This window comes from Gavialis gangeticus, unplaced genomic scaffold, assembly GCF_001723915.1.
Source record: "Gavialis gangeticus isolate Ggan-Ray unplaced genomic scaffold, GavGan_comp1, whole genome shotgun sequence".
Taxonomy (NCBI): domain Eukaryota; kingdom Metazoa; phylum Chordata; order Crocodylia; family Gavialidae; genus Gavialis; species Gavialis gangeticus.
In genome coordinates this window covers 1,699,635-1,712,162 of record NW_017728959.1, presented here as the reverse complement: position 1 = coordinate 1,712,162, position 12,528 = coordinate 1,699,635, and the positions used below count along the sequence as shown (strand labels likewise).

Sequence of the window (12,528 nt, the reverse complement as noted above, 5' to 3'; positions counted from 1 at the left end):
CCCCCCCGCCCCCTACTTACCAGCACTAAGTCTAGGTCCAGCTCCCTGTGGCAGCAAGCGGGGACTGCCTGAATTGCCGAAGCTCTTCAGATCAATTTAGACCTTTTAATTGGTCTCCTGATGTGATTCGAATTCAGAGATTTGGATGCTGAATTGGGAAGAATCTCTTCCAAATCAAATCAGCACCTGAATCTTTGCACAGCCCTAATGGATGTTACCAGCTTATATAACAATATCCCACACCAGGACAGCATCCAAGCTTGCCTTACATACCTACAAGAGCAAGATGACAACTCTGAGTACAGACCCAAAGATATTACTGACCTTATACACTTCATCCTCACACACACAAATTTCACTTTGAATAACCAACACTTCCTCCAGATCATGGGCACAGCTATGGGCCCCAAAATGGCCCCACAATATGCCAACCTTTTTATGAGCCACTTGGAAGAAGAATTCCTCAAAGACTGCACCACCAACCCCTTGCTATACTTAATATATATTGATGACATCTTCATCATTTGGACTGAAAACCTGCAATCTCTGATTGAGTTCCATCAGAAATTCAGCAATCATCACCCCTTCATCCGACTATCTCTTCAGTACTCCAGCACCAACATCTCTTTTTCAGCTATGATGATCAGCATCCAGAATGGTAAAATACAGACCATGCTATACAAGAAACCTGCAGACCAACATATGCATCTGCACAGAACCAGTAATCACTATAAACACACCAAGAAAACTGTAATATACAGCTAAGCCCTCAGATCCCACTGAATTTGCACTGAGGAGAACACCCGGGATTGCTACCTCACAAATCTTAAAAAGGCTTTCACACAACAAGGACACTCCTCTAGAGAGATAGATGTACATTTGAAAGAGCCACCTGGATACCATGTGAAGAACTGCTGCAGTGCAGAAGGAAAATCTCCATGGATCGCCCACCACTGGTTATGACATATCACTCCTCCTTCGAACCTATAGAGAAAATCCTCAAACAATTGCAACCCAGCTCTTTAAGAGATGTTCCCAGATCCATCCATCTTAGCCTTCAAACAAGCACTGAGACTCGCTAACCTCGTCACCAGAAGCAAACTTCCTACAGTCCAAAACACACCAAATGGTTCCAGACCATGCCATGAAAAGAAATGCAAAACCTGCCAACATGTCTCCACCACCCCCACAATAACTACATCCCAGAACAGAACCATCAGCATTCCTGGATCTTACACCTGCACCTCCAGGAATGTTATATATCTCATCTAATGCACCAAAAGCCCTGATGGAAAATGTGAAGGAGAGAACAAACAACAACTGCTCACCAGAATGAACACACACTGGAAATCTATCAAAGACAAGAATACCCAACTACTTGTGCAAGGACATTTCTCATGAGAAAACCACTCTGTCTCCAATCTCTCAGTATTATTTTTTAAAGGGAATTCACAAAACGCTTTTCACAGACGAGCCTACGAACTTTACTTCATCAGCTTCCTGGATACAAAAAAATCATGGACTAAACATAAACATAGAAGAAATACAAAAATCTAGAACTCTTGGTTCCAAAATGATACCTCTTATTAGACCAACTAGGAAATCACAAGAAAATTGTCCTTGTCTGCAAGCTTTCTGGCTCCAAGGCCCTTCATCAAGCTCAGGGAAAAGTATCAATGGTAAAAAGTCCTCATAGGTAGCAAGTAAACTTCATTTTTGCACAGAAGGAACTGGAGATGGAAAGCTGTCCTGCTGCGTACAGCTTTGTCTTGTGATTTCCCAGTTGTTCAAATAAGAGGTATCATTTTGGAACCAAGAGTTCTAGACTTTTGTATTTCTTCTTCTCTCAGAACAACACGGCTACCAAGTACATCCCTGAAACATGGAAAATGCCGAATTTTAGCCAATTGTGGATTTTAAACTTCATTTCAGAACAAGAAAGATTTTTTTACCTCCCTGCCTGCCATCTGACACCTCCAGGGAAGGAATTTTACCTAATCTACACACCAAAGAACAACTTGGTACCCATGGACCCAGTTTAAAACTGTTGCTTTCACTTCCCTGCTGGTGAGGATCCCAGGGACCCAAATTGGAAGGGGCCCCTGGGCATGTGCCCAGTTTTCTCATGCATTAATGTGGGCTGGGGCCGACCAACTGGCAGCGGTGGCAGGAGGGAGTGTGGTGAGTCACTGGTTGCACATGGCCCCTTGGCTGCAGGGCCCCCTGTGGCTGCAGGTTTTGCAGGCATGGATGGGCCCGCCCTGGCTGCAGCCCCAGCCCTATGTCCCTCTGGGGATCTCCTCACACAATTATCTCCCATGTGGTCTGTAAAGCCAGCTTTTGGCTGCTTGGTGGTGGCTCAGTGGCACAGAGCAGTGAGGACAGGAATCTAGCCCAGTGTTGTAAATCAGGCACTTTAATCCTAAATCTGGTTTTGCTTGCACAGTGGAGAAATGTCTGATTTTGGACACACAGTCACTCCGTGGAGAAAAACCATGTGCCATGCCAAGGAGCGCAGGTGCATGAATTACCTTTCTGCTCCTAAAGTAGACCCTGTGATGGAAAGGCATGAAACAGCTGCTAGTAGTTAAGAACCTCAGCTCTGGTTATGGGGCTGTGCTCCTTCTTCAGGGACTGGCAGAGACACAGTTAACATTCTCTGAGCTGAGTGAAGGCAGCAGCTGCCTGCTTACATGCAGGGATTGTGGGCTGGAAGAATCAGCTGGTAGGACATTAACTCTCCATTTGCCCTTCCCATTGTACTCACTCATTCTTTCTTACTTCTTACCAGTTGGCATTTAGGTGTAAAAGGGAATGCAAATGGTTGACGTAATTGGTTAAGGGTGAACTGACTGGGTTTGTTTTTCTTATCAGATTAAACTGCAGAAATCTTTGGATCATTTATCAAAAGAGGTGGATGAAGTTAAAAAATGGGAGTCATTGGAAAGGATGAAAGCTCAGAAATGCAAGGCAGGTGCCTGGTTTCTGTATTAACTCTCCATTAACTGTCATCAAAACTTCATTCAGGAGGATACCAGAGATTTGGAATTTAGCAATTTAAATATTTTTTATCATATTTAGAAATAATAAATAGTCTCAGGATCCATATTTAATTCTCAGTCTTTTTTTTTTTGTTGTTTTTCAGTAACATTTATGTATTTTTGTATTTTTTTTAAAATATTTATTCTATCTGTTGCATGTGAAAAACCCACATAAAAGAAACTAACTACACAGGAAAAACAGTTACTGGAGATTCAGTTTTTGGAGATACACAAAATAGACAAAATTGGAATACAATAGAAAACAATCATCTTTTTTTTTTAGTTCTTTGTAGTGATCTTAAGGGTCATAGGTGTAGTGTGGGAGGGTACGGGGGGGTGTGGCCCCCCAGCTTTCTGTGCTGACAGTGGGGCATGGGGCTGTAGCTCAGCCCCAGCTATGGCCCAGAAGCAATGCGGGTGGTGGTGGTGACACAATTACTGTGCTAATGGCAGGATGTGAGGCATGGGGCTGTAGACACGTATGTGTCATCTATGTTCAGGGTCACCTACAACAAGAGGAGTTATAATGATTTCACATAGAAGTTGTGCAATTTAAGTATGCTTCTAAAATTCAAGCTGAGAGGAAATAGAAGATGGGTAAAATTGTTCACCCTTTTAAAAACCCTTTCTGTGAGAATAGACTTGATTACCCCAGCTGTCCAAAACCCATGAGATAGCTTAAAATTCATGAAATAATAAAAAAAAATTTATTCAAGGTTCTGTTCGTCTTTTAGTTTCTAGGATTCATTTGAGACCATTTCAAGCTTTACTCCCTATCACAAATCTAAAAGCTGCTTCTTATTAAAAAAGAGATGACAATCTTGTGAAAAAAAACCTAGGAGTTTAGCACCCAAAGCTTTAAGAACAACTCCAGACTTGGACAGATATGAGAAAATGTCACGCATGGCAAGACAGGAACAACAGTTTTTTGTGTGTGTGGTTTGTTTGTTTTTTTTAAAGTAATGATCAAACACTGGAGGTGGGGAGGATAGGAACCCAGAAAATACAAGTGACTATAAATGGGAGTGAAACCAACTTTAATTTGTTATACTGAGCAGCGACAAATGCAGTGACACATCAAAGAGCAGCAGTAGATAAAATGAGATGTGTCTTTTAGGCATTCACAGTTTTAATAGCTTTTCACGGGCAGGTCATTCTGATTTTATGATCTGCTCTTTTGTATAGTCCAAACAGGAGGGTTGTGCTCAATAACTCAAGGGGTTACTAGTAAACAGATGTGCTTGTTTATACCATGTGATCATTAAGTTGACATCATCTGTTTGCTGCAACATTGGCAATGAGGTGGGGACATATGGGACAGGAGGATGTTATGCAATGTGCTGTGTCACTGTGACCCATGGTTATGTCAAAGATTAAGAAGTTGCTTTCCAGGATCACACCCCAGAGCCCATAGGATGCCCTGTATTGGCATATGAAGGGCACTGTTTGGTTTTCATGAAAAAAAAAATTCACGTAAATCAGTGTGTGAAGAAATGGTAGGGTCTACCTTGACTACTCAAAATTTGAGAATTGTACCCATGGAAATATCTAATTGGTTTTAAAATCATGATATTATATTAAACAATAGCAAGTCTGAGCTTTTTTTACTTGTGCTCTGGTTGCTGAGTATTTATGATAATATGGGCAACATTTTGGAAGCAATATTTTCATAGGCAGAGGAAGAAAATATGATTTAGGGGGACTGAGTGCATGTGCAGTTGTGTGTGCATGCACCCTGCCCAGCAGGTAGGTCAGTTGTGGAGAAGGGGTGAGGGGCAGATCGAGGCCCCTCACGAGAAGGGAGGGAGTGGCACAGTGACAGGGGCAGGGGCTGGGGTGAATGGGGCCCTGGGCCGGGGTGGGTTGTGGAATGCTCGGAGCCTGGGAGGCTTATCCAGGGGTGCGGGGGGGCTCCTGCTGTTGCATACATTACCAAGGTAGGCACAGGGGGCACATGCCACCCCCGATTGTGCATGGGGTGGAGGCAGCTGCTTCTGTGGGCTGGGCTCTGCACCCTCAGGTGTTGCCCCATGAATAGCACGGTGCCATATGCCTCCTGTGCGCTGGCTGCACTGCCTGCCCAGCGGTGAGAGGCATGTGGTGTCACGTGGCTGCTGAGGTAACTGGTGGTGAGGTGCAGAGCCCAGCCCATGGTGACAGCTGCCTCTATCCCACACACAGATCTGGGGTGCATGTGCTCCGTGTGCCTGCCCCAGGGGTGTGCGCAGTGGAGGGAGCCCCCCTACATCCCTGGACAAGCTGCCTGGGCTCCAAGCATCCCACACCCTGCCCTGGGGCCCTATTCACAACCTCCTGGTAGTGGGCCTCGATCTGCACCCCCAGGCCCCTTCCCTCCTCTCCCTCCCTCCCTCCCCTTTCCCTTCCCATCCACACATTTACCTGCTGGGCTCTACTCCACACACAGCTGGGCTAGGCTGAGTTGCTGGTGCCTGTAGGCTCCAGCTGCTCATCTCTGTGCATGCCCATCCTCCCGCCCTGCTGCAGCCAGCTGGAGCTCACGCCTGGGCTATTTGTGTTTGGGGGGGGCTAAGCCCCATTAGCCTCAGCCTTCTGCTTCCTATGGGTATTTTCCCTTTTGCTTTAATATTTAAGCCAATCTCTAAGGAAACCAGGAAGAGAATTTGTGTGGGGATAGGTTATTTGGTCTCTCTTCACTACATCTGGTGCTAGCCTGGACTGACTACAGGTCTGGTTCCTGCTCCTTGCATACACTTACTTTATAATTTCAAGCTTCCAAATGAACCCAGATGGGCTATAAACATCTTTTAAAAACAAAAGGGAAGCTGATGTTTTCATACAGTCAATGGGGTCCATCCCCTGAGGGAGCAATACCAAGTGCCACTCTCAAGAACTGGCTATGTTGTGAAGATGCGGGTTGGACTCAGCAGCCTGCAGAGCTGATGTGCACAGACAGCATCAGTGCAAGCTTATTTACCCTGCCACCTGCCTCATGTTAGGAAGATCTCATAGGGTATGAAGGGAGAAGAGTGGCTTGTCCAGAGCAGGTGAATGGATTCAAAGAGCCTTTGGTTTTTGAGCCCCCTTCTGTAGAATATGGAAGCAACTTCCTATTCCTTAATGTCCGCTAACATCTATGGGCCCCTTGATTTAAACAATGTGTAAATGATTCCCTCTTGCTTTAGGCTGAGATGGTAACCAAATAAATAAGAATGAGAAATAGTGTTTTGACAAGGAAATCTGCTCTGATTGATAGTCCAGTGGGGGCATCCCAACTTTTTGGCAAGTATTCCACCAAGTAGCCTTGCACCCTCACCAAGTGCCACTTCCAGCCCCTGCCCCCAATCTACTGCTCTGCTTTCTGTTTGTTCCCTGCTTTATCTGAAGCTGTATCACCTGTCCCCTCCTTCAGCTGGCCTGCCAAATGTGTCCTGTGGGCCATATGTTGCTGACCCCTAGTCTAAACCTGTGACTGGATGTACACTATCTGTGCACTCTTTTCTGCTAAAAGTCCAGTGGTCTTTACTTGGAGTTCATCATTCATTCACTAGATTTCTCTATTTTGCAAGAACTGGTGAAATTATACTAAGACCAGGGGTGGTCAATTATTTTTGGCTGGTGGGCTACTTAATATCTGTTTGTGAGCTGTTGAGGGCCACACAAAACCTTTCAGAAGATATAATTTTTCATAAAATCCTTCAGAAGATATAATTTTAACAAATTATAGATAAGAAACAAACCATATACTAAAAATCAAACATCTACGATAACATATTTTCATCTTATTTCAAAATATAATTTTGATCTGATTTATGTTTTTTTGAGTAGTGTATATAGAGATGATTGCATAATAGCTCAAAATAAAGTCTAACTCTTGTATATTGTATGTTGGGAGGGTATGGGCTGGGATGTGTATGGGGAGGTGTATGTGGGGGAGTGGGTGTATGTTTAGGGGGGACTGCCTGCGTGCTAGGTCCTGTGAGCTGGCTGGGGATGGGGGATGGGAAGTGGGGGGAAGGGGGCATGTGCTGTGAAGCTTACTTGGACGGTGCGGTACAGGTGCATCTGGGTGCATGCCACCAATCTGGCCCAAAACTGGCCGCATGGTGCTCCACATAGGGCTGAGCCTTGCCCACTCCTGCCTGGGCTTTAATTAGAACCTCTCTAATTAAAGCACTCTCACCCCCACCCCAGACCACGTGTAAAGATGCCCTTAGAGCCTAGTCCTTCATAAGTGTGAGAGACAAGACTGGAACTGTAATAGCAGACCTCTTTGCAGCTGGGTTAACCCAGCATTCAATTTGCTTTCTGATATTAAATCACAACTCTGACATCTCCTCTTCTTGTGCCTGTGTCTTGGAAGGAGATAGTTAAGAATAAGCGTGAGAAGATTGTGACTGAGTTTGGGAAACTGCATCAGCTGCTGGCTGAGGAGGAGAAGCTGCTTTTACAGAAGCTGGAAGAGGAGGAGAAGAAGATTCTGCTGAAGATCAATGAAAACTTAGCTAGGATTTTGGAGCAAAGATCCTCTCTGGACAAGCTGATCATGGAAATAAGAGAGAAATTTCAGCTGCCAGCGGGTGGGCTACTTTGTGTGAGTATGCAACAAAATTCCTCAGCCTCCTGGTAGACAGCATGAAGCAGGACCCTGCTGCTGAAGTCAGGGGGTACATGCTTCCAGTTTCCTAGGACCTACCAGCTTTTGTCCTCTCCTAAAAGCAGTGTGTGTGCAGGATTGTTCTTCAAGGAAGCACAGCTCCTGCCACAGCTTCCAGGTGTTCAGAGCAAGCCCAACTTCTGCACTTCCCTTCAGTAAGCTGCAGAGTGTTGTACCTGTGCACCCAGGCAGTGGGGAAGTGGGGGGGGAAGTAGTTCTGCTTGCTCCTGGCCTGGCTGGAAATCCTAAATTCTGATCTGTTGTGATCTTTCTGAGTTTTTGCAACAGAAAATTTGCTCTTTATTTTTCCGTGGTCAAAAAACAAGTGAAAACTAAGAGCTGACATTTTCTGAGGGTTGTCTTGAGTCTAACAAAGTTACCAGCCACTGTCCTAAGAGTTGGATTTTTCCAGGTATTTGGGTGTTTCATTCCCAGTGACTTCATTGAGATAGGTGTGCCTAAACACCATCAGAAATATGGATTGAAATGACTGTGGCTAGATCTACAGCAGTGGTTGTGTGTGGCTTAGAACAGCAAAACCCATCTGAGAAACTAAGTTAGTTAGCTAGCCCTCAGTTCCATATTGTAGATGCTAGACTGCTAACTAGTTCCTAATCCATCTGATGAAAGCTAGTCCAGGGATGTATCCACTTCTACAATGTAAACATACTCTCAGGACTACTACCCAGCAGTCTGTTGCAGAGGAATAACTTGAGTGAAGGCCTAACCAACCCTGGTCTAATGCCTTCACCACTGGGCTATCCACCTTATGCTTGAGGGTGGGTTAGAAGCTAATGGCACTGACTGACTATTGTGTAGCCATGAAGTGACTACAGCTATGAACTTTTTTCTTTTGTTTCCTTTTAGGACATGAAAAGCATTTTGCGCAGGTTTGTGCTTATTTTTGCACTTTGTGCAGAATTGTTGATAGGTGTAAGTACTGCAGTTTGTACTCATGGCTCCAGCTTCAGCCCTGGGTTTTGACAACAGGTCGCCTGAAGTTTACTAATAGTGGGATCAAAGCAAGAGGAGTCCTGGCTGCTCTGCATGGACAGGGCAAAATCCATTATTAAGGGGGGTCATACTGGTATCCTGGAGCTACAGTCCCATCTCAGTATTGTGCACTATGTGATGTGGTGGATGCTTACTATTTTCCACTCCTGAAGTGGCTGCACTTGAGGGACAAATACTGTCTCTTACTTGCACAGTGCTGTGCCTTGAATCATGGTAGGAATGTAAAATGCTGTGTCACTCTCAGAACTAGAAGAATATCTCCCAAAACCATGAATCACTGTGGTTAATTACACTTCTTTCTCTGGGCATGGATTCCTTTTACCAGCCCTTGGTCTATAGCTCATTTGAGGGTAGGTTTTTGTGCCCAATTCATGTTCAAATTTAAAATTCCTATTTCCATTACATTTTTAAGCTATTTTGATTGGACACATGCATCCCCTGGTAACTGTTCTCTTCCCTGATTGGATGAGCATAGTTTTGGGAATTACGTCCCTGATATGCTTATTAGGGCTGTGTGAAGCTTAGTCCTTGTTTTGATTTGGCAGAGATTCGGCCTGATTTGGTGGCTGAATCTCCAAATCTGAACTGAATCAGAGGACCCTTTAATCTCTCTGAATTGAATCGGAACCCTCCGAATTGATTTGGCGACTGGGCCATAGAGACACCCCCCCACGTCCTTTCTACATACCTCTAGGTACCAGGGGCTGCGATGTGGGGGAGCATGGAGTGTCCCACAGGAGCACATGGGCTCTCCAGTGCACTCGGCAACAGACCTGGAATGGACCAGAAGCACTTCATGTTCCACTTCTGGATCTGCTGGGGAGCGAGCTGGGGGGCCCCCATGCCTCCTGAATCTGGAGGGAGCACCCGGGGTCTCCCGTGGCTGATCACCAAGGCAGTGGGGTGTGTGTGGGGGACCCTGCATGCTCCCCAGCAGACCCAGAAGTGGAATGGAAGTACTTGTGATCTACTTGCGGGTTCGCCACTGAACATGTTGAGGGCCCTCTCCCCGCACTCCTGTGGGATGCTCCATACATCCCAGCATCGCAGTGATCACAAGCTGCTCCTGCTACCTCAAGGTATGTAGAAAAAACTTTTAAAGTTGTGTCTATGTCTGAATTGCTGATTCTCCGAATCAGTATCAAATCTTCAGATTCGGCTGAATTGAATGAGGGACAGTGATCCGAATCAACGAATCAAATCACTGTCCCTGATTTGGGCCGAATCCAAATCCAAATTGAATAGGTCTCGCTTTGCATGCCCCTAATGCTTATGCAATTACTATAAAATTCTGAATTCATAAAGACAGTGGATATTGCTGCTACAAACTTGCTGGCCCCAATCCTCATTCACAGTCAGGCCGGTCACTGTGTGTGTCATGGTATGGTGCTAATGGGTTCACAGGCCCATAAAGGCAGTTCTGAATTGTCGGGGGAGGTAACACTAGCATCTGTGCTAACATAAGCAAGGGGTAAGGGGTGTTATGTTAGCTCCTTGTTCTGTCCTTATGCCCTTGTGCTGTTGCCAGAAAGTGGCTTCAGTGCAGTGTTGGGGGCATTGACTGGCATTAGAGGGTGGAAAATTTCAGACATGACTGGTATAAGAATATTTAAAAATTAAACCAGCTCAGCATAGGAGACTTGCTGCTTTATCTTCCCGATGCTAGTCTTTGGCTTGTGAGGCACAGGGGGTTCTGTGCTGACCACAGGGAATGTGTTCTTTACAGGTATGAAGATATGAAATATCAGGCCCCAGAAACTTTTTCTGTGGCCCTGAGAGAGAACTACAGCATCCCAGTGCATTGCCTTGGTATGAGAGACCTGCTGAAGAAATTCAAAGGTAAAGAGAACTAGCTGGCTATGCTGCTCCTTAGCTCTGTGTGGAGGCTGACTCCTGAGTCTCATCTCCACATGCATGACGGGTCTGGGCGGATGGGTGTATTGCTACCTGACAAAAGAATCTGGACTTTGTCACGTGTCAGCTACCCTGTGGTAATTGCCTGTAATCCCCTGTGGTAATTGCCTCATACTCTGAGCTTCCACAGCACCCTAGCCTTTCAGGTATTGGAGCAATTCCTTCCCATTGACAGTCATTGCAGGTTAAGCCTTTTCTCATTTTGATCCCAGATGGTTAGTGAAAGTGCCATATTTCTGTGGAAATGAGATGCCCTTGTATTTTAGATGTCCCCAAATTTACAATCACTGTGGACAGGCCGTGTACTGCTGGATTGGGACAACGATGCCTATGGCTCTTCCCCTAAAGTGACATCTGATCCATGTGTCCCTCTTTTCTTTTCCTCTCTCTGCCTGCAGAGGATGTGACTCTGGACCCAGAGACAGCTCATCCTGAACTCATCCTGTCTGGTGACCGAAAATGTGTGAGACGTGGTGGCAAGAAGCTGGTCCTATCTCTGTTTGATAATCCCAAGAGGTTTAATACCACCCCACTGGTGCTGGGATCTCAGGTCTTCTACACAGGCCGGGGCTACTGGGAAGTGCAGGTGGGAGACAAGACAGAATGGGGATTGGGGATATGCAGGGAGTCAGCCACCAGGAAGGGAACAATTGTCTTGCTGCCCAGCAATGGCTACTGGATGATGCGTTTGCAGAATGGAGGCCAATATGAGGCCCTCACTTCCCCTGCCACCCCGCTCCAGCTGAGTGTGAGGCCTAGGCGGGTTGGGATCTTTCTGGACTATGAGGCTGGAGAGATTACGTTCTACAATGTGACTGACCGGTCCCATATCTATACATTCACTGACAAGTTCTTTGGAAATCTCCGTCCTCTCTTCTATCCTGGTGCTTCTGTGGGAGGCAAAAATATTGAACCCCTGGTGATCTCATGGGTAAGGGACACAGATGGCAGTGGGTGTGTGATTTTGTAGCCTTCTAGATCAAGGAGGTGCAAAAAGGCATCTCCTTTGTCTCTTACATCAGCACAGCAGAGGGGGAGGGATGGGAGTGGAATTATCTAGCTCTGAAGAACTATCACTGATTCATTTCAGATCTGGCTAGTTTTGCTCCCCTTCTAGGCTCTGAGCAGATGGGGTGGAAGGAATAGGGTGCTGATGGGGAGCAGGGGTGGAGAAGCAGTGCAGGAGGGAGGCAGAGGTGCTGTATAAGTAGAGTGACACAACATGATGTCCTGCTTGGCTGGAGATGTGGTAGATACCATTACTGAAAAATTAACATTGACTTGGTCCATTCATGCCCATTACTCACCAGTAAAAGGTCCCAGTGCCATTCCTGCAAGAGTGCTTCACATAGCAGTGAATGATAAATGTGGGGGTTCTGTGGGTGGTGAGTGGGATGTGAGAGTTTGGATCCCACCCCTTTGGTGACCTACAGGTGACTGATTTTTTAAAATGTGATAGGTAGGGAAAGAAGTGACTGGTTAGATGTTACTTACAGACTAAGTACTTGATTTTGGTGACAGGGACTCTACACTGCTCTGTGTATGCTGTCTTCATGTTGATGTAGCAGTGAATCATATTTAAACAAAACCAATAAAGCATGACTTTATGAATACGGCAATGTTTCCTTTAGTAAACAAACTCTTAGTTTTGTAATGTTTTCAGTACAGCGCACTGGTCAAAACTCAAGAATTTTGGTTCAGCAGGAAATTCTGAAATGCCACAATTTGGTTTTTGTTCCACATTGGACCCTGAACAAGAAAAATCAGAATGTTGTGTCAGATGGCATTTTTGAAGAAAATAATTTTGGGCCAATCAAAATGTTTTGTTACAGTGAAATCAAAATGTTTCATTCTGATTTTGGCCTTTTATTTTAGATTTTCATCACTTACAAGATAAAAATCAATTTTGGAACAAAAAATGAA

At 45.3% G+C, this 12,528-nt stretch overlaps 1 protein-coding gene across 1 annotated transcript in view; it reads left to right on the top strand.

Annotated features, from left to right (window-relative positions):
* LOC109291627 (E3 ubiquitin-protein ligase TRIM39-like) overlaps nt 1-12,216 on the top strand; it is a 19,693-nt gene extending 7,477 nt beyond the window's left edge. The window contains exons 2-6 of the mRNA XM_019508732.1: nt 2,875-2,970; nt 7,384-7,614; nt 8,545-8,567; nt 10,418-10,530; nt 11,004-12,216. Of these exons, the coding sequence (XP_019364277.1) occupies nt 2,875-2,970; nt 7,384-7,614; nt 8,545-8,567; nt 10,418-10,530; nt 11,004-11,575 (1,035 nt within the window). The 3' untranslated portion in view covers nt 11,576-12,216. The remainder of the gene's footprint in view (nt 1-2,874; nt 2,971-7,383; nt 7,615-8,544; nt 8,568-10,417; nt 10,531-11,003) is intronic.
* The last annotated feature ends 312 nt before the right edge of the window (nt 12,217-12,528 follow it).